This window comes from Pezoporus wallicus, unplaced genomic scaffold (genome assembly GCF_028554395.1).
Source record: "Pezoporus wallicus isolate ANWC-B61680 ecotype Strahan unplaced genomic scaffold, APGP_CSIRO_Pwel_v1 contig_3817, whole genome shotgun sequence".
Classification (NCBI taxonomy): Eukaryota; Metazoa; Chordata; class Aves; order Psittaciformes; family Psittacidae; genus Pezoporus; species Pezoporus wallicus.
The window spans coordinates 9,795,763-9,814,218 of NW_026635157.1; the positions used below are offsets into that span (position 1 = coordinate 9,795,763).

Consider the following 18,456-nt stretch of genomic DNA (forward strand, 5'->3'; position numbering starts at 1 on the left):
AGGCTGCACCTCGAATACTGTGTTCAGTTCTGGGTCGCTCACTACAAGACATTGACTTGCTGGAACAGGTCTAGAGAAGAGCAGTGAAGCTGGTGAAGGGTATAGAGCAGAAGTCTGATGAGTGTAAGGAGGTGATGAGGTGACGATGAGTGTGAGTGTGAGTGTGATGAGTGTGATGTCTGAGGAGTGGCTGAGGGAACTGGGCTTATTTAGTCCAGAGAAAAGGAGGCTGAGGGGAGACCTTATCACTCTCTACAGCTACCTGAAGGGAAGGTGGAGCAAGGTAGGTGTTGGTCTCTTCTACCCAGTAACAAGTGATAGGACAAGAGGAAATGGCCTCCAGCTGTGCCAGGGGAGGTTTAGATTGGGTATTAGGAAAAAATTCTTCACCAAAAGGGTTGTGAAGCACTGGAACAGGCTACCCAGGGAAGTGGTTGAGTCACCATCCCTGGAGGTATTTAAAATCCTTAGGGACATGATTTAGTGGTAGACTTGTCAGTGCTGGGTTAACAACTGGACCTGATGACCTTAAGGATCTTTTCGACTTACCTGAGTTTATGATTCATGACTGTACCTGCTTCACTGTGGATCTATCCACAGCCACAGACAGTTTCGGGTGTATCTGCTCCAGCATGGAGTTACAGGTCATAGTCCCTTTGACTGGAGTTGCAGCATGCCTGCTACAGCAGTACAGGAACAGAAGCAATGCCTTGGCCATATGCCAGCCCAGGCACATGGTCAGTGCTGTTACAGAAATGTTCCTCGACACAGCAGAATAAGATGATAAGCACTACAGCAAATAGCAGCCACTAACAATCATTAGACTCTAATATACGATAAAGAAAGCAAGTCCTGTGGCAAGTGCAGGAGCCTGACAATTAATAGCTAAACAGCCGTACGAGTTATAAATCTGCTCTAGCACATTCCAATCAAACCTGTTGTTATCTTGAACCCCACTTTGCCCCACACTGGCCACAAAAAAAGCACTCTTGTGTGTGAATCCCAGTAGGCAGCTCAGAACCACACAGCTCCTCTCTCACTCCCCTGCAGCAGGTTGCGGGGAGAACTAGAACCATAAAAGTGAGAAAACTTGTGAATTGAGAAAACAACAGTTTCATAGGTAAAGCAAAGTCACGCACACAAGCAAATCAAAATCAGGAATCCATCACTACTTCCCTTTGGGAGGCAGGTGTTCAGCCACTTCCAGGAAAGCACCATGTGTAGTGGTTACTCTGGAAGAGAAACACCACCACTCCCTAAAGTCTCCCGTTCTTCCTTTTTCACCCCAAGGTTTCATTGCTGAGCACAGCGCCATATGGTGTGGGGTGTCTCATTGGTCAGTTGGGGTCAGCTGTGCCCCCTCCCAAACTCTTGTGCACTCCCAGCTTAATTGCAGAGAAAGCCCTGAGGCTTTGCTTGAGCACAGCTCAGCAATAGCTAAACTCTGTGTGCATATCAATACTGTTTTAATCACAAATCCAAAACATAACACCATACAAGCTACTATGAAGAAAATTAGCTCCATCCCAGCCAAAACCAATACGTAAATTTACAGAAGCAAATTTGACCACTGAAAGTGTGAGTCATCAATATAGGCACTCAGGATTAATTTCTGATCCCATTGATATAAAATAAAATAATTTATCTCATATATTTGATTTTGCTTTTACCTAATCATTGTTCTAATTTCACAAATTTCCAATTTCACTGCCCACATGACTAATTTCTATGACATTTCTCACTGATAAAATAAGAATATAAAACTTCATGAACATTCACCAAGAACCCAGACTTTTCTGTTTAAAGATCAAGGGCCTCACAAGTTTAAAAACACTTTTCATCCCTACCAAAAGACAATTCACACAAAAAAAGCAATCCATACGATCAATACTTAAGAGTAAAGAAACCAACAATGAAGAGGAAATTATCAATTATCCTTTTTGTTCTCAGTTAATGAATTGTAAAGTTAAAGTGAGCATTCTGCATACAGTGTGACCCTATACAAGTGCAGGGCTAGGGTACAGACAAACCCATTCCCCTACGGTCAAATGGCAGCCCTCGGTTCATCTAGAACTTCCAGAAATGGGAAGATGGTTTTGAAGAACACAGGCAGGACATCTCGCCATATATACATGTTAACAAGAACCTTAGGGAAACAGGGAGAGACATTTCAGAATAGCATTGTGTTGCAGCCACTTTCAATTTTCACTACAATTCCTGTGGTTATAAGCTACTAGTATAAAGCAGGTGAAAGTCCTCTAAGGCCATCAGAACTTACATATCACCAATTAAAAGACACCTTTATACTTATTTGGCATCCATCTTCTAGAATGAATGCCACTCAGGTAAACAAACAAACAAACCCAACAGAAACCAAACAACAAAGATTAACCACTTTCCTCCTAAATGTTTATTATCCTTTAAAAAATAGTCATTTTGGTGAAGGCTTTTTGCCAGAGTGACATCATATTTACAGTCAATTTAAAAAGTCCATTTCCTTTTCTGTCTCTGGATGAAGAGGGTAATTTCTTCCTCATGCAAATGCCACTTTCCTTGTTTGGTGAGGCTTGTGGCTCCGTGTTACCTAATATGAAGAGTCTGACAGGGCTTCCTACCTTGGCAGAGACACCTTAGGCAGTGCCTAAGATATGTTGCTGTTCCTCCTTCTGGACAGACTAAGGATAGACTAAGTCTGTCTATAAAAGGTAACCAGTTAAATTTGGGCTGGCATGGTAAGTACAATTTAATGTTGGTTAATGACTGAAAATCAAGATAAAGTCATATCAGGTACAAAGCTGTGGACAGATTCTGGTTTGATACATGTCAAGAGTGGATCAAGATCTCGAGCCCAAGGCACAGTTAGAAATGGCTGTTAGCCTGTGAGCGTGACAGAGTAGTAAGGCAGAAAAAAGTAAGAATAGGAAGAGGTTGGTCCTCAGGAGAAGGATAACACATAATGATGAGTAAGAATGCTTCTTTTAGGCTCCATTTCCAATTCTGTTATAGGTCATGATAGGAACGGATTAGGACCTTGCATAGAACTAGAGCAGACACCCATCCTGGGGGTTGCCATTTTGATAAACTATTGAGCCGATCTGCCCAGGATGGGCAAGTACTGACACTAGATGTTAACAGGACATCCAAAGGCATGTCAGATTGTACTGCAACATACTTTAAATAAGAACACAGTGAGGAGGATAATGAACATTTCTCATAGAATAAATAGCTTCCTGTTAAAACTGAAGGCAACCCAATCACAAAAGAAACACAAGCAAGTACAATTGTATCCTTTCTGTTTCCAGTGATCATTCATTACACGTGTACGTAGGTAAGTACTGTGAAGGTAAGCATTATTTGTTTTCCAACCAGGCATTTCCCATTACTGACAAGACTGCACTGACTTCAACCATGTGTACTACTGCCTGTTTGCTACAGCAGGCCTCTGCTAGCTGGACAAGCCCTGCATATCACATATTCCTGGAGTACATCTAAAATTTATTTGTAACTGTTCTCATTGCTTATGTTATGTATTCTCTGAGGCTTGCTTATACAAAAGCTATTTACTTTTATAACAAATTATTCTCTATTCAATTCCACATGAGTTTTCCAGCTATGGGTTATTTTCCACTTAACTCCAGGCCTGGCAATGTTAATTTTGTGCTGTTCTGGGACCTTGGAATTTGAGATGATTGGCTTTATTATTCTGCTGTAGACATAAGTTTGTATTTAGTTGAATTTAAGTTCACAGCCAAGCATCCTCAGGCAGCTCAGAAAACACAGTGTCAAAGACCCACAAAATTTTAACACTGTCTTGAGTTGGCATTTCACATTTATTTTTAATTTCAAAACCACTGCCAATATATGATGTGTCCTCGTATGTTGTCAGACAAATGCATTTTCATTTATTCTATGACTTTTTACAGGAATGAGTAATTCCAACTTTATAGTAATTACAGCAAACTAAAGTCCCATAAGAACAGTGAAAAGAACCAGAACATAGAATCACAGAATGGTTTGGGTTGGAAGGGACTTTAGAGATCATCCAATTCCAACCCTCCTGCTATGGGACATGTATTTTGTCAGATTACTCTAATAACTGATTATTCAAGAAACAAAGAAGCCTAACCAAATATTTTGATTTAAAACAACAAAAAAAAAACCACCCAAACCCCAAAAGCAACACCACCACCACCACCCCTGTAATGAGTAAATTCCTGTTTGTTAATCAAATCTTGCTTGCTTAGGAGTTACTTGCTTAGAGTTACTTGCTTGCTTATTAGTTACTGGAAAATTACGGTGCTTTGACATGTTGCTTATAGACCCCAGGTATCCGTTAAAGTAAACGACGCATGGGGAAGGCAATAAGGAGCCTTCCTCCCCACACCCACCGGGAGACAGAATGAAACCCCGAAGGAGGTAAGGAGCCTTCCTCCCCACACCCACCGGGAGACAGAATGAGACCCCTTATCTACAGATCACACAGACGCAGAGGACGCCAGGAGGTGACACGTATATCGGATGAAGAAGAGTTATAAAACCAGTGACTCTGGGGAAGTGGGGTGCGTGCCGTTGGCGGAGCGGAGACTTCCCGGCCGCCCAGAGCTGTTTTGCTTGCTGTTGCTTGCTCAATAAACCGATTTGATTCATTGGTCTGGTTCTCGTCAATTTATTTCAGCCACATTTATAACAACACCCCCCCCCCCCTCCAAAAAAAAAAAAAAAAAAAAAAAGACCAAAAAAAAAAATCAAAACAAAAACCGCAAACCCCACCCGAACAAGCACAAACAAAACAACAAAGAGCAAACAAATCTCAAAAAGTCAGTTCCCAGGTTGTAAACGGCCGTTTCTTCCCCCTCTTCGCCCGCTCTTGCCGCCACCGCTCCGCCAGGGAGCGCTCCCAGTCCGCAACCAGGGCGGCAGCGGGCGAGCAAGAAGCGGAAGGCTGCGCTCGCCGGAACGGCCGGGCCAAGCACTCGCTTCCCGCGGAGCGGGGGGAGCAGGAATCGGGGACGGAGCTTCCGGCGCGGGAGGGGCCTCCGCACCGCGGTGTCCGCCTGACAGAGGGCCCGGCGGGGCACCGGTGGTGGTGCCGGCATCATGGCGATTCCCATGGTGCCTATGGAGACGCAGTTACAGAGCATCTTCGAGGAGGTGGTGGTGAGTCCGTGGCCGGAGCGCCGCCGCGGGGCCGGGGGGGAGCGCTGTGGGTAGGCCGGGCCGGGGCCGTGCGGCCCGCCGTGCACCCTCTGAGAGGTGGGGGAGGGAATCCTGAAGAAGAACAGAAAACGGAGAGAATAAGGGTTTTTGTTTTCCTGACGCGGATTGCTTACCCACAACCAAGCTGTATTGTGCCAAGTTCACTGTAGAGTAAGCAGTTTTTAAGGAAACGTTTCGAAGGAGGCTGTGAGCAGATAAATGTCTTGAGGAGACGTTTCTCTTAAGCCACCATAATGGCGTTAAGTTGTGGAAATACAGACACGCAGTGGTACTTCCAAAATGAAGCATAGTTTGGTAGGTAATTAGAGTAGCCCAGAATAGACTATTTCAGTTGGAATGGGCCTACGACAACCATCTAGCACAAGTGACCAGTTCAGTGCTGATCACATGTTGAAGCATGTTATCTAGAGCATTGCCCAAATGCACCTTAAATACTTGGGGCATTGACCACCTCTTTAGGGAGCCCCTTCCAGTGTTTGACTGCTGTCTCTATAAAGAAATGCTTCTTAATGTCCAGTCGAAGCCTCCTCTGGTGCAGCTTTGAACATGTCTGGATGCCAGGGAGAAGAAATAAGCATCTCCTTCTCCAAATCCCCCCCTCAGGAAGCTGTAGAGAGCACTGAGGTCGAGCCTCAGTCTCCTCTCCTACACAAGCCCAGAGCCTTTATCTGCTTCTGTCGTAGGACATTTCTTCCAGCAGTTTCACCAGCTTTGTTGCCTTCCTTCCGACACATTCAAGGACCTTGACAGTCTCTTAAACTTTGGGGCTGAGAACTACACACAGTATTTAGGGTGAGGTTGCACCAACACTAAATACAGTGGGATAATCATCTGTTTTTGACCACCTGGTTATCCTCTGTATGATGCACCCCAGGATGCAGTTTGCCCTCTGGGCTGCCAGGGCACACTGCTGACTCGTGTTGGGCCTGCTGTTGACCAGCACTCTCAGATCCCCTTCTGCAGGGCTGCTCTCCAGCCATTTCTCTTCCAGTTTATACTTGTTCCCAGTGTTACTCTGTCCTGTGTGCGGGATCTGGCGTTTGAAATTGTTAAATTTCATTCCACTAATCATAAGCCAGTGTTCCAGTGTGCCTAGATCCCTCTGCAAGACCTCTTGTCCTTTGTGAGAGTCAGCAGCACCTCCCTGTTTGATATCATCAGCAAACTTGCTAATGGTGCATTTAACTGCTGCATTCTGATTGTGGATAAATATACTGAATGGAACTGGCCCTAAAATCAAGCCCTGAGGAGCAGTGCTTGTGACCGGTTGCAAGCCAGGTGCAGCCCCATTCACTACCATGCTTTGACCTCTGCCCTTCAGCCAATTCTTCACCCAGTGCACTGTGAGCCCACTGTTTATCCCACAGTTGGATAGCTTGTGTAGAAGCGTGTTGTGAGGGACACTATCAAAAGACTTACTAAAATCTGGAAAACCCACATCCATGGCCTTCCCTTGGTCCAGTAGGTGGGTGATCTTATCATAGAGAGATATCAGATTAGTTAAATTGATCTTTCCCTTTGTGAACCAGTCATTGGGTCATTAAGTCATTGATTTTTTTAAAGCTTAAATGAATGAGCTTCTTGGTAGATAGCTTCATGGCTGGAAACGCTGGGGTAACAGTAGCTGATAAGATCATGAACAGGAGCCTGACTGATGTTTCAGAGAGAGGAGGTTGGTCAAATTGTCTGAACTGTAAAGAGTATGTAGCTCCCATAGGCAGGTGTATTTGAAAGTGGTGTCTAAAAGTTGAATCTCTGTAGAGGGAAGGTTGAATTTTGCTTCCTGTTTTAAATTTGTATTATAAAATGCACAATGTACTTTTCTTGAAATGGTGTTAAGTTGCTTATAGCATATTAATTGCCCATACCCAACTGATTTCTTGTTTGGGCACTGTCATTCAGATTATGTTTTCTCATGTTTAACAGTGCAGTTTGACTGTATTGTCACATTGCCTGTTTTTAAGCAATGTTATTTGCCTAAAATTTTCATGGAAGAAGCAGAAAGGACCTTACAAAGTTTCTCTGCATTTTTGAAGCCAGAACTGAGAAAATAGCAAGTTGTTGCTTTCACTGTTGCTATTACTGACTTGGTAGACAGCAACAAACCTAAAGTTTCTATACAGAACAGATGAGTATCAGTTTCCCTTTTGTGTCTTGAGAAAGCTGTGAGTGGCAGTGAGAGGTGGTTCTAGGCTGTGTGATTGAAAAGGTTCACCAGAAAGATTATTCGGTTACATGCTGTTATTTCTGCAATATAAAATGAAAATACATAGTGGTTAGTTACAGATCGCATCTGTGTATAGTATGAAATTCTCACAGAAGGTAGAAATAGTTGTGGAATAGTATTTTCCAGAACTTCTGTGCTGATGTATTAGAATAATGATGTAGAAGCCTTTGAGCAAAATGGAAGGGTTTGTTTTGTTTTTTCTGTATAAAGTGGAGTGGGAGGAGGTAAGGAAAAAAAAAAAAAAGAAAAAAGGAATGTTTTAGAGAAAATAAATTGGATATTCATATATCCATCCATCCCTGGCAGTGTTCAAGGTCAGGTTGGGCAGTGTCTTGAGCAACCTGGTCTAGTCGCAGTTGTCCCTGCCCATGGCAGTGGGGTTGAAGCTAGATGATCTTCAGGACCTATTCAACCCAAACTGTTCTATGCGTCTGTGGTAATATATATATGTATTATATATAATATTATATATATTTATTATATATATTTTGTATATATATGTACACACTATATATTTCACCTCTTAGAAGGCCATATAATTATTCAATGGAATTTAAAAAGCAATGGATCTAAACTAAGATGAGAAAGTAACTGCAATAATTGGCTTATGTTACTGTCATGCAACATAAAGGAGACAAAAACTTAATGGAGTTAAAAAATAACTTTTTTTCAAAGTATGAAAAAAGCTGCAATAACAGAATCAAAAATTTATCCAACTTCACAAAGTAAATTAATATCTAGGGGTTCAGAAGAAAAAGGAAAAAAATCCACCCATCCCATGTCGAAATCCACCAAAACAAACCAAAAAGCCTTAGTTTGAATCCACAAAGTGTGTTGTTTTTATGGAAAAAAAAAAAGCAATCTCAACTTTGGAAGAGTCTAGTGTAGCAGAAGAAATAAACCTTTCTCTGATACAGTCCTCTGACAGTATGACTTACTCTTCTGGGCTTTATCCTGGTGGTGTGATACTCATAGGAGACCTCACAATAGCTCACTCAGAGTTTTTCTCTTACAGAAAACAGAAGTAATTGAAGAAGCTTTTCCTGGGTGAGTGCAGTGTTAGTTTATTTGTGGAAGACTTTTGATATATAAATGTGTTTTTCTACTTACGTTCTTTCAATGGATACTGCTAATAACTAATGTTTTTTATTTGCATTAGTATGTTTATGGACACTCCTGAAGATGAGAGAACCAAACTGATCAGCTGCCTGGGTGCTTTTAGACAGTTTTGGAGCAGTCTTTCCCAGGTTAACATTAATTTTGTTTCTTACAAGTACTTGATATACTTTTTTAATACAGTGATACGTTGTCTAATAGGCAAACACTTAAGCTGTAAGGTCTGTGTCCAGTCATTCAGGATCTAGTTTTGAATATGCTGCAGTAAAGAATATAGGAAGACTATGCAAGAAAAAAATTAGTTTTGTCATTTATAAGATGATATAGTTGTTCAGCAGAGGTTGGTGTGCAGTATAAATAGGGATAAGCAAAAGAAAGTATATCAATAAAGAAATAAAAAAAGGGAATTTGTTACAAGATTTCCAGTAGAAGTGAATAAGTAGGGGAGGAAAAAAAAAAAGGAAAATAGTTGTTTGTGTTCAAAAATTACCTTCCAGAAGTTAGATACCTCTAGGCTCTATTCTGTAATCGGAGACCTAGTCCTGTTTGTTTTCACTGAATTTGATTGTAACCATAAAAGGGAAAGAATAATATAAAACAATTTTATTCTGTTCTCTGCTGACTTCATGTGAAAACCAAAGTTGACTGTACAAATCAGTGTTTTGGCCATGAGGTGTTTCCAGTACTGAGCACCTGGACTGCTTCAAAATAAGATCGAAAGACTTGTAGGAAAAACAAGACAACTGGACAAATACGATTTATAATCTTGTTCTTGTGTTAGTGTCATCTCTTTGTGGTAGGGTACTATATGAATTCTAGTTTGTTTCACTGCCTGTAAATACATTCTTTCTCCCCTCTACTGCTTTTTCAGGAATCCCATGAACAGTGTGTCCAGTGGATTGTAAGATTCATTCATAGCCAGCATAGTCCTAAAAGAATTTCTTTTCTTTATGACTGTTTAGCAATGGCAGTAGAAACTGGACTTCTGCCACCCAGGTAAGTAACTATGTCAGAATGAATCAATTAATAGGGTTTGTGGAAGTTGTGATATCGGAGGCTACTTTATGATGATGTTGTAAAATTACTGCTGGAGAGCACATGCTTATTATCTGTCACTCATTCTTGCATTGTCTCCTTCTGCTAGGATGGTTTGTGAATCTCTGATAAACTCTGATACACTTGAATGGGAAAGGACCCAGCTGTGGGCATTAACATTTAAATTGGTCCGCAAGATTATTGGAGGTGTAGACTACAAGGTATCTTCCGCCCATTCCTTTCTTTGTGCTAAGATGCTTCATTTTCTGGTTTTGTTTTTATGATTCTATGCCAGAGACACGCAGTATTTCAAAGTCTGCTTGGATTATGAAAGAAAAAGATGATACAGTGAGACCACCTTTAATACTTTTTCATAGCTGAGCTTTACCTTAATAGGTAATTCTGCATGGACAACTAAACTCTTCCTACTCTTTATTGCACAGTCCTCTTTCATCCCTCTTTCAGTTGCAAGGTAAATACCCCTAATGCAGTTGCAGAAGTGGTAGATGTGGGAAAGTAATACTATCAAGCATGGAGGCTTATGTTCTGTTATCTGCTCTGACCCATGTTGCTATGCAAGAAAAAGGTCTTAAAAGCCAAGTCTTTGTCAGGGTACAACTCTTAGCAGAAGGAGTAGGAAACTGCATGTCTTGCAGTGAATCACCTCACCAGCATTGGTGAGTGTATTAGAGCCAAAAAGCCATAAAACACAATACGGTACTTCTTTCAGCCTGTACAACCTATTGTAGGTTGGATGTCTCTGGCTGCACATCAGAATTTCAAGAGTTACTTTTTCATCTGGGATATCCTGAGATTAAGAAGTTCCATAAAGGGGCTTAATGTCATTAGTGCAACTAATGTGTCTGTGCAAGTAGTGTCTGACCATATTGATTGTCTAATCATTCTGCCAGAAATAAAGAGTATCTGGGAAATTTAATTTTGTGTGCTTTCTTTTAGGGTGTGCGTGATCTATTAAAAGTTATCCTAGAGAAAATCTTAACAATTCCAAACACTGTGAGCTCAGCTGTTGTACAGCAGCTTTTAGCAGCAAGAGAGGTAACTATCTGAATTCTGTACATTATCACTATAGAGGAAGATAGGCTTCATTCTTTTATTATTAGTGAGTTCCTAGTAGCTGGGATGACTCTCTGAGAGTTGGTACAGTTCAAAAGCAAAAACTACATTTTGTACTCTAATTCTTTTCTGTAATTGTATTTTATGCAGTAAACAAAGAGCTTTTTGGGGGTTGTAGATAAGTACTAAAATCTGTAACAGGAGGGTCAGGCCCAATATTTGATTTGCCTAAGGTAAGATATAGGAGTTACAATATTGAGATTAATTTCTTAATTTTTTAGTAAATAAAAGTAGTAATTGTTTTCAGTACTTCGTAGCAGGCAGAGAGGCAAAGATTTACACAGGCTGAAACAGTCTTACATTTGTACAATTAAAAGCAGGTTTTAAACTAATGTTCTATCAGAATACGACTTAAGACCTATTTAATTGGTCTATCTATTTTCATGGGCTGCCTCAGTAGACAGACTACACCTTTGTTTACCTTATCCAAAGTCTTTTACAATGATGTATTTTTTTTTTTATTTATTTATAGGTGGTAGCCTACATTTTGGAAAGAAATGCGTGTTTGTTACCTGCCTACTTTGCAGTTACAGAAATCAGAAAATTATATCCTGAAGGAAAACTTCCCCATTGGGTAAAGACATGATATCAAAGCATATAATCTAGGGTTTTGTTCCACATAAACCAAAATGAATTATGTTTTTATAAACAAAATTTAAACAAAGATTTAAAATCTTCTATTCAACAGTAAGGTCTTTGATCAGGCATGTAAATTAAATTATGCAGGCTTGATGTGATTGTAAGCAGCTCTGTGTGTTCTTGCATGAAACTGATGATGTAGTTCTGACCTCTGATTTGATGTTCAAAACTCTAGAAGCACTGAACTGGTTTTGTTGAATGCATTTAGAAATGCACATCATGCTTAATCTACCAGTTTGTGCTTTCTCTATGGCTTCAAGATAGGAGAAATCACTTTAAATAGCTGACAGGTGTTTTCTTTTTGTTTAAATTCAGTCATACAAAAATATTTGGGGCTCTCATGCATTGAAAATGGTCACCGTTTCCAAAAAGAATGTAACGTTGATCTAGTTTTAATTTTGTATTCTGTTAAAATAACTAAGTTTGGGGAAAAGAATTAAGTCCTGACTCCCTTGAATTAATGGGGAAAATATTACTGACTTCTTTTGAGCCAAGATTGAATTTAATTTAGGTTATAAATATTTAATTAATACATTAATGTAGCTGCTTTGTGGAATTGTTATTTAAAGGCAGACAGATTTGTTACGAACAAATTCTAAGCTTGTCTGAAATCATCTGTTACTAAATGGTGTGCATTGTTTCTCTTATGCATACTGTATTATTTCAGTTATTATATAAATTCTCACATGAGTGCAAACTGAGAAGAGTGCTTCCTGACCTTTCTTAATAAGGGCACATTTTTCCTTTTGTGGTTTTAGGTTTTGGATTACTTTTCTGACTTGTTGAAATGTAGTAAGCCAGTTATTTACTAGACTACTGTGTTTTTTATAAAAACAAAGAAACTATCTGTAAGTCTTAAATACACTTATTGGTATCTGGAACGTAAACCCTTACCTTTCTTTTAATTTTTTTTGGCCTCACCTAGTTACTGGGTAATTTAGTATCGGATTTTGTGGATACCTTCAGACCTACTGCAAGAATAAATTCCATTTGTGGTAAGAAAATGATTTCATGAGTGACTTAAAATTAAATTAATTAATTTTTAACTCTTTTTTTTTCTTATAACCTTTTTGGGCATATATTCATTTAAGCTAAATTATTCAGAGCTTATGTTTCATGAAGTATCTTTGTTCTTGTCAGTTTGGTTACAGACTTTTCAGTTTTTGCTCTGAAGGGGAAAATTTATATTGATCAAAATATTTTTTACTACAAGCTGGTAGTGGAAATGTACTACTTGTTACATGGTCATGTAGTTTCTAACTACAGTAAGTTAAGAAAATTGTAGGTTTTCTAAGCTCAAGGATTTTGAGTTAATACAGATCTACTGATATGTTAGTCATGGAGTATTTTATGCCTTCAGCTTCCATTGGAGCTTTTGTAGCTGCTCAGCCTTGCTGTTGTTGCAGGCTTCTGTGTGAACATTTCCTAGTAGGCCAAATAAGTACTGGCTCTCCTTTTCTGTGAAAGAAACACTCACCTTTGTTTATTGCTAGAAATCAAAAGGTTAAAATTTGGCTGTTTTGATTGTGATGCCTGTTGCATTTTTCTTCAATAAAAATCTTCTGTTTTCTCTGAGAATTAGGTAGCGTATTAGGAGCTGCATTATTTGTTAGGTCTCAGCAAGGTCTATTGCAACTGAGCTTCCTCAGTGCAGAGATTAAGAATGCAAATTCATTCTAATGCTTCAAAGCATTACGTACTTCAGAAGCATGTAGTTATTCGTGTATTGAAAATGTGGCATAGCTTTTATGCATGTGACTTGTAGGGATCACACACAGATTTTTACAAGACTTATATATGTAAATGTCCTGCATAGATATGGTTGAAGGGAAGAAAGAAATGTTTCTTTACTTGTTTTATCTGATAGTGATATGGTCAGTCTGGACAATAGAAGTCATGGACTTTGAACTGACAATGAGGTTTAGGTCAAAGTTGAAGCACCTAAACTTAGATGCTGACACACAAGTGTGCTAGGGGGTTCAGTTCAGGTGCCTGTGCGTAAGCAACTGAAAGAAATCTCGGGTGTCGAATCTATGCTAACAAGTCTAAATTTACAGTACAAAAACTTTGTGTACGATGGCTAAATCATATTGGCCTACACTGAATTGACTAGATCTCCATTAGCTACGTGTACTCCATTGGAGTACAGATGCTTTTATTTGACTGGTTTACTGACCTTTTACTTTTAGCAGTTTACTAGTTAACAGTCCTGCCTAGTATTTGTCTTACAGGGTGAATACTGGAAGACTAGATTATACCCTTATTTTAGAAATACCATTTTCTTTCTGGAAAGGGTCAGCATGACAAAATTAAATCCCTAGATCAAGCAAGGGTAATGGAACAGCACTTTTAGATTAATATTTGCAAATACTTCTCTTTTTCAGGGTACTCAATCTGAATAAATGGTGATTTTACTCCTTAGATTTTTTTATTAGGTGAAAATCAGTTCTAAAACTAAAATCAGCCTGAAGCAACCTTATGGTGAAAAGCTAAACAGTGGAAATTAAAGGGGAACACAAAAGTGGGTGAGGCCAGGTTTTGCATCAGAATGATTAAGTGATAGGCCATTTTCACTGTCGTAGAATTTATGTTTCATTGCATGTAGGTCGCTGTAGTCTTCTTCCTGTGGTAAATAACTCGGGTGCCATGTGTAACTCATGGAAGCTGGATCCTACAACCCTTCGTTTTCCTTTGAAAGGTCTCTTACCATATGATAAGGTATGCCTTATTAAGCTTCTTACAAATGTCATATTCAATAAATATAGAGCTTTTATATCGGGGCGGGGGGGAATAATTTCAATTGTGAATATCTGATTGTTCCAGCTAGGCTAACGTTGAAAACATAGGTTTCTTCATGGTGTTACGTATTTTGATGATCTCAAGCTATATGCCGAGGACCTTTAGAGTAGTGTGTGGTATAAATGCTGCCCAGGATGCTGAAGAACATGAGATGTTTGATGTGCTTTGCGGAGGGGGGGTGTGTGAGAGAGCAAATGAGAGCACAAAATAGATTGGAAAATTAGTTTAGCAGTGGAGAGATGGAAGAGAATGAGAACATAGTGTCTTCTTTCTGTGCTCTTTCTTTTTCCACATGAAAGACAATTTTACAGTTCAAATTTCTAAGTTAGCATATTTAAACTTAAAATTGAGTGTGAAATAGTGGTGCACTGAAAGAATTTTAAAAACTAAAGGATCAGAGCAAAAATCCACGTTGTCCAGCCTCCCATTCCCTGTATCCTAGATGTCTAAGGAAGGATATAAGGGTAGAGTATCTAATGACATGTATAATGTTCACACTCTACAGTCATTATCATTTTGGATATTTCCTGATACAGGTGTTGTTTCTGTATTATTTAGTAAACCCTCCTCTTCCAAATATTTGTTCAGTCTCCTCGTGAGCCCCTGTAAGCTTTTAGCATCCTTAACATCCCTTTGACAGGTAGTTCCACATTTGAACTTCATGTTGCATGAGGAATCGGCTCCTGTTTGAGTCTAGCTTGAGATAACATTTGTCTTTGAAGTAATTCAGGTATTGGAAGGTACAGCGAGCAGTTGTTCCATACCCGATTTCTTTACACTACATATGTTTTTTATATATCTTAGTCATAGATTAGAATAATTAGGGTTGGAAAGGACCTTAAGATCATCTAGTTCCAACCCCCTTGCCGTGGGCAGGGACAACTTACGCTAAATCATATCACCCAAGGCCTTGTCCAACCTGGTCTTGAACACTGCCAGGGATGGAGCATTCACAGCCTCCCTGGGCAACCTATTCCAGTGCCTCACCACCCTTACACTAAAGAACGTCTTCCTTATATCCAATCAAAACTTCCCCTGTTTAAGTTTTAACCCATTACCCCTTGCCCTATCACTACAGTCCCTAATGAAGAGTCCCTCTCCAGCATCCCTATAGGCCCCCTTCAGATACTTGAAGGCTGCTATGAGGTCTCCACGCAGCCTTCTCTTCTCCAGGCTGAACAGCCCCAACTTCCTCAGCCTGTCTTCATACAGGAGGTGCTCCAGTCCCCTGATCATCCTCGTGGCCCTTCTCTGGACTTGTTCCAACAGTTCCATGTCCTTTTTATGTTGAGGACACCAGAACTGCACACAATACTCCAGGTGAGGTCTCACAAGACCAGAGTAGAGGGTCAGGATCACTTCCTTCGACCTGCTGGTCATGCTGCATTTGATGCAGCCCAGGATACGGTTGGCTTTCTGGGCTGCAAGCGCACACTGCCGGCCCATGTTCATTTTCTCATCAACCAACACCCCCAAGTCCTTCTCTGCAGGGCTTCTCTGAATCTCTTCTCTGCCCAACCTGTAGCTGTGCCTGGGATTGCTCCGACCCAGGTGTAGGACCTTGCACTTGGCATGGTTAAACTTCATAAGGTTGGCATCAGCCCACCTCACAAGTGTGTCAAGGTCCCGCTGGATGGCATTCCTTCCCTCCAGCATATCAACCGAACCACACAGCTTGGTGTCATCGGCAACCTTGCTGAGGGCACAGTCAATCCCACTGTCCATGTCAGCGACAAAGATGTTGAACAAGACGGGTCCCAACACCGATCCCTGAGGGACACCACTCGTTACTGGTCTCCAGCCAGACATTGAGCCATTGACCACGACTCTTTGTGTGCGGCCATCCAGCCAGTTCTTTATCCACCGAGTGGTCCATCCATCAAATTGATGTCTCTCCAATTTAGAGACAAGGATGTCGTGTGGGACAGTGTCGAACGCTTTACACAAGTCCAGGTAGATGACATCAATTGCTCTACCCCTGTCTATCAGTTCAGTAGCCCCATCATAGAAGGCCACCAAATTGGTCAGGCAGGATTTCCCCTTAGTGAAGCCATGCTGGCTGTCACCAAGCACCTTGTTGATTTTCATGTGCCTTAGCATGCCTTCCAGGAGAATCTGCTCTGAGATTTTGCCAGGCACAGAGGTGAGACTGACTGGTCTGTAATTCCCCGGGTCATCCATTTTCCCCTTCTTGAAAATGGGGGTTATATTTCCCTTTTTCCAGTCATCGGGAACTTCACCTGACTGCCATGATTTCTCAAATATGATGGCCAGCAGCTTCGCAACTTCATTTGCCAGCTCCTTCAGGACCCATGGATGGATTTCATCAGGTCCCATGGACTTGTGCATGTTCAGATTTTTAAGATGGTCTCAAACCAGTTCCTCTCCTACAGTGGGTGCAAGGTCTTCATTCTCACAGTCCCTGCATCTGCCTTCCAAGACTTGGGTGGTTTTGTCAGAGCATTTGCCAGTGAAGACTGAGGCAAAGAAGTCATTCAGAACCTCAGCCTTCTCCAAATCCTGTGTAGCCAGTTCTCCTGAGAGCTTCCTGAGGGGGCCTACATTCTCCCTAGTCTGTTTTTTATTTGCTATGTACCTGTAGAATCCCTTCCTGTTATCTTTAATACCTCTAGCTAAGTTTAATTCTAACTGGGCCTTAGCTTTCCTAACCTGGTCCCTAGCTTCCCGGACAACATCCCTGTACTCTTCCCATGCCACCTGTCCTTGCTTCCACTTATTATAAGCCTCTTTTTTCAATTGAATTTTCCTCAGGAGCTCCTTTTCCACCCAAGGAGGTCTCCTGGCCCTCCTGCTGCACTTCCTTCTGGTTGGGATGCAACACTCCTGAGCTTGTAGCAGGTGATCCTTCAGTATCAACCAAGAGTCTTGGGCCCCCCTGCCCTCTAGGGCTGTATCCCATGGAACCTTCCGAAGCAGGTTCCTGAAGAGGCCAAAGTCTACCCTTTTGAAGTCCAGGGCAGTGAGCTTGCTGCACACTCTTCTCACTGTTCTGAGGATCTCAAATTTGAGCATCTCATGATCGCTGCATCCAAGGCTGCCCTGGAGAGTCACATTTCCAACGAGCCCTTCTGTGTTGGTGAGCACAAGGTCAAGCACGGCACCTCTCCTTGTCAGCTCCTCTATTACTTGCAGAAGGAAGTTGTCTTCTACACAATCGAGGAACCTCCTGGATTGCTTGTGCCGGGCTGTACCGTCCTTCCAACAGATGTCAGGGTGGTTGAAGTCTCCCATGAGAACAAGGGCCTGCGAGCGTGAGGCTTTTCCTATCTGTCTATGGAGTGCTTCATCCACAGGTACTCCTTGATCAGGCGGTCTGTAACAGATCCCCACAGTAATGTCTCCCATAGCTATATTCCCTTTAACCCTGACCCACAAACTCTCTGTGTACTGCTCACCTGTCCCCAGAGTTCCATACTCTGCAGCTTATCCCTAACATAAAGGGCAACTCCCCCTCCCCGCCTGCCAGGCCTGTCTTTTCTAAAGAGCCTGTAACCTTCCATTCCAACACTCCAGTCATAGGAGCCATCCCACCATGTTTCTGTGATGCCTATTATATCATACCCCCGTAGACGTGCACACATCTCTAATTCTTCTTGTTTGTTCCCCATGCTATGGGCATTTGTGTAGAGGCATCTGAGCCGAGCTCCAAATGAAGCTGGCTCATTGGCTGGAGCGGCTGGGATATCTTTACATTGCTCCAAGCATCTATTATAGGTTCTGGCAACTGACTGCGTGTGTTGCAATGGAATGATGCCCCCCTTCCACAGCACATCTAGTTTAAAGCCTCAGTCTGGCAAAGCCTCCTACCAAAACTGCTCTTTCCCTTCTTTATCAGACCAGTTCCACCAGCCCCCACTAGACCTGGCCTACAAACCTGGGTCCCGTGTTCAAGACACCCAAATCCCTGACTATGACACCACCCTTTTAACCAGTTATTAACCTGGCTAATCCTCCTAGGTTTTTTTAGGTCTTCCCCTGTACCCTGGAGAATTGATTAAAAGACTGTCTGAGCTCCGGAGCCCCTAACCATCTCCCCCAGGGCTCTGTAGTCCTTTTTTATGTTTCCCAGGTGACTACTATCTATATCCCTAGCACCACATGTATTATTAGAAGTGGGTAATAGTCTGTGGGACTTACTAGAGCAGGCAGCCTCTCTGCCACATCCCTGATCCGTGCCCCCGGTAGGCAGCACACCTCCCTTGAGACGGGATCTGGCCGACAGACGAGTGCTTCTGTCCCTTTCAGTGTAGAGTCCCCTACTACTATGA

General features: G+C 41.5%; 1 protein-coding gene across 6 annotated transcripts in view; it reads left to right on the plus strand.

Moving 5' to 3' along the window:
- Positions 1–5,030: 5,030 nt before the first annotated feature.
- The window catches only part of MED23 (mediator complex subunit 23), a 42,926-nt gene continuing 29,500 nt past the window's right edge, over positions 5,031–18,456 (plus strand). For 2 of the 6 annotated variants that reach the window (XM_057408338.1, XM_057408356.1), the window contains exons 1-9: positions 5,031–5,157; positions 8,460–8,491; positions 8,604–8,691; positions 9,432–9,556; positions 9,705–9,816; positions 10,553–10,651; positions 11,202–11,303; positions 12,294–12,363; positions 13,974–14,086. In XM_057408338.1, the coding sequence (XP_057264321.1) occupies positions 5,098–5,157; positions 8,460–8,491; positions 8,604–8,691; positions 9,432–9,556; positions 9,705–9,816; positions 10,553–10,651; positions 11,202–11,303; positions 12,294–12,363; positions 13,974–14,086 (801 nt within the window). In that variant the 5' untranslated portion in view covers positions 5,031–5,097. Of the gene's footprint in view, positions 5,158–5,356; positions 5,512–8,459; positions 8,492–8,603; positions 8,692–9,431; positions 9,557–9,704; positions 9,817–10,552; positions 10,652–11,201; positions 11,304–12,293; positions 12,364–13,973; positions 14,087–18,456 lie in introns of all 6 variants that reach the window. The other 4 variants (XM_057408365.1, XM_057408346.1, XM_057408375.1 and 1 more) reach the window with 4 other exon arrangements.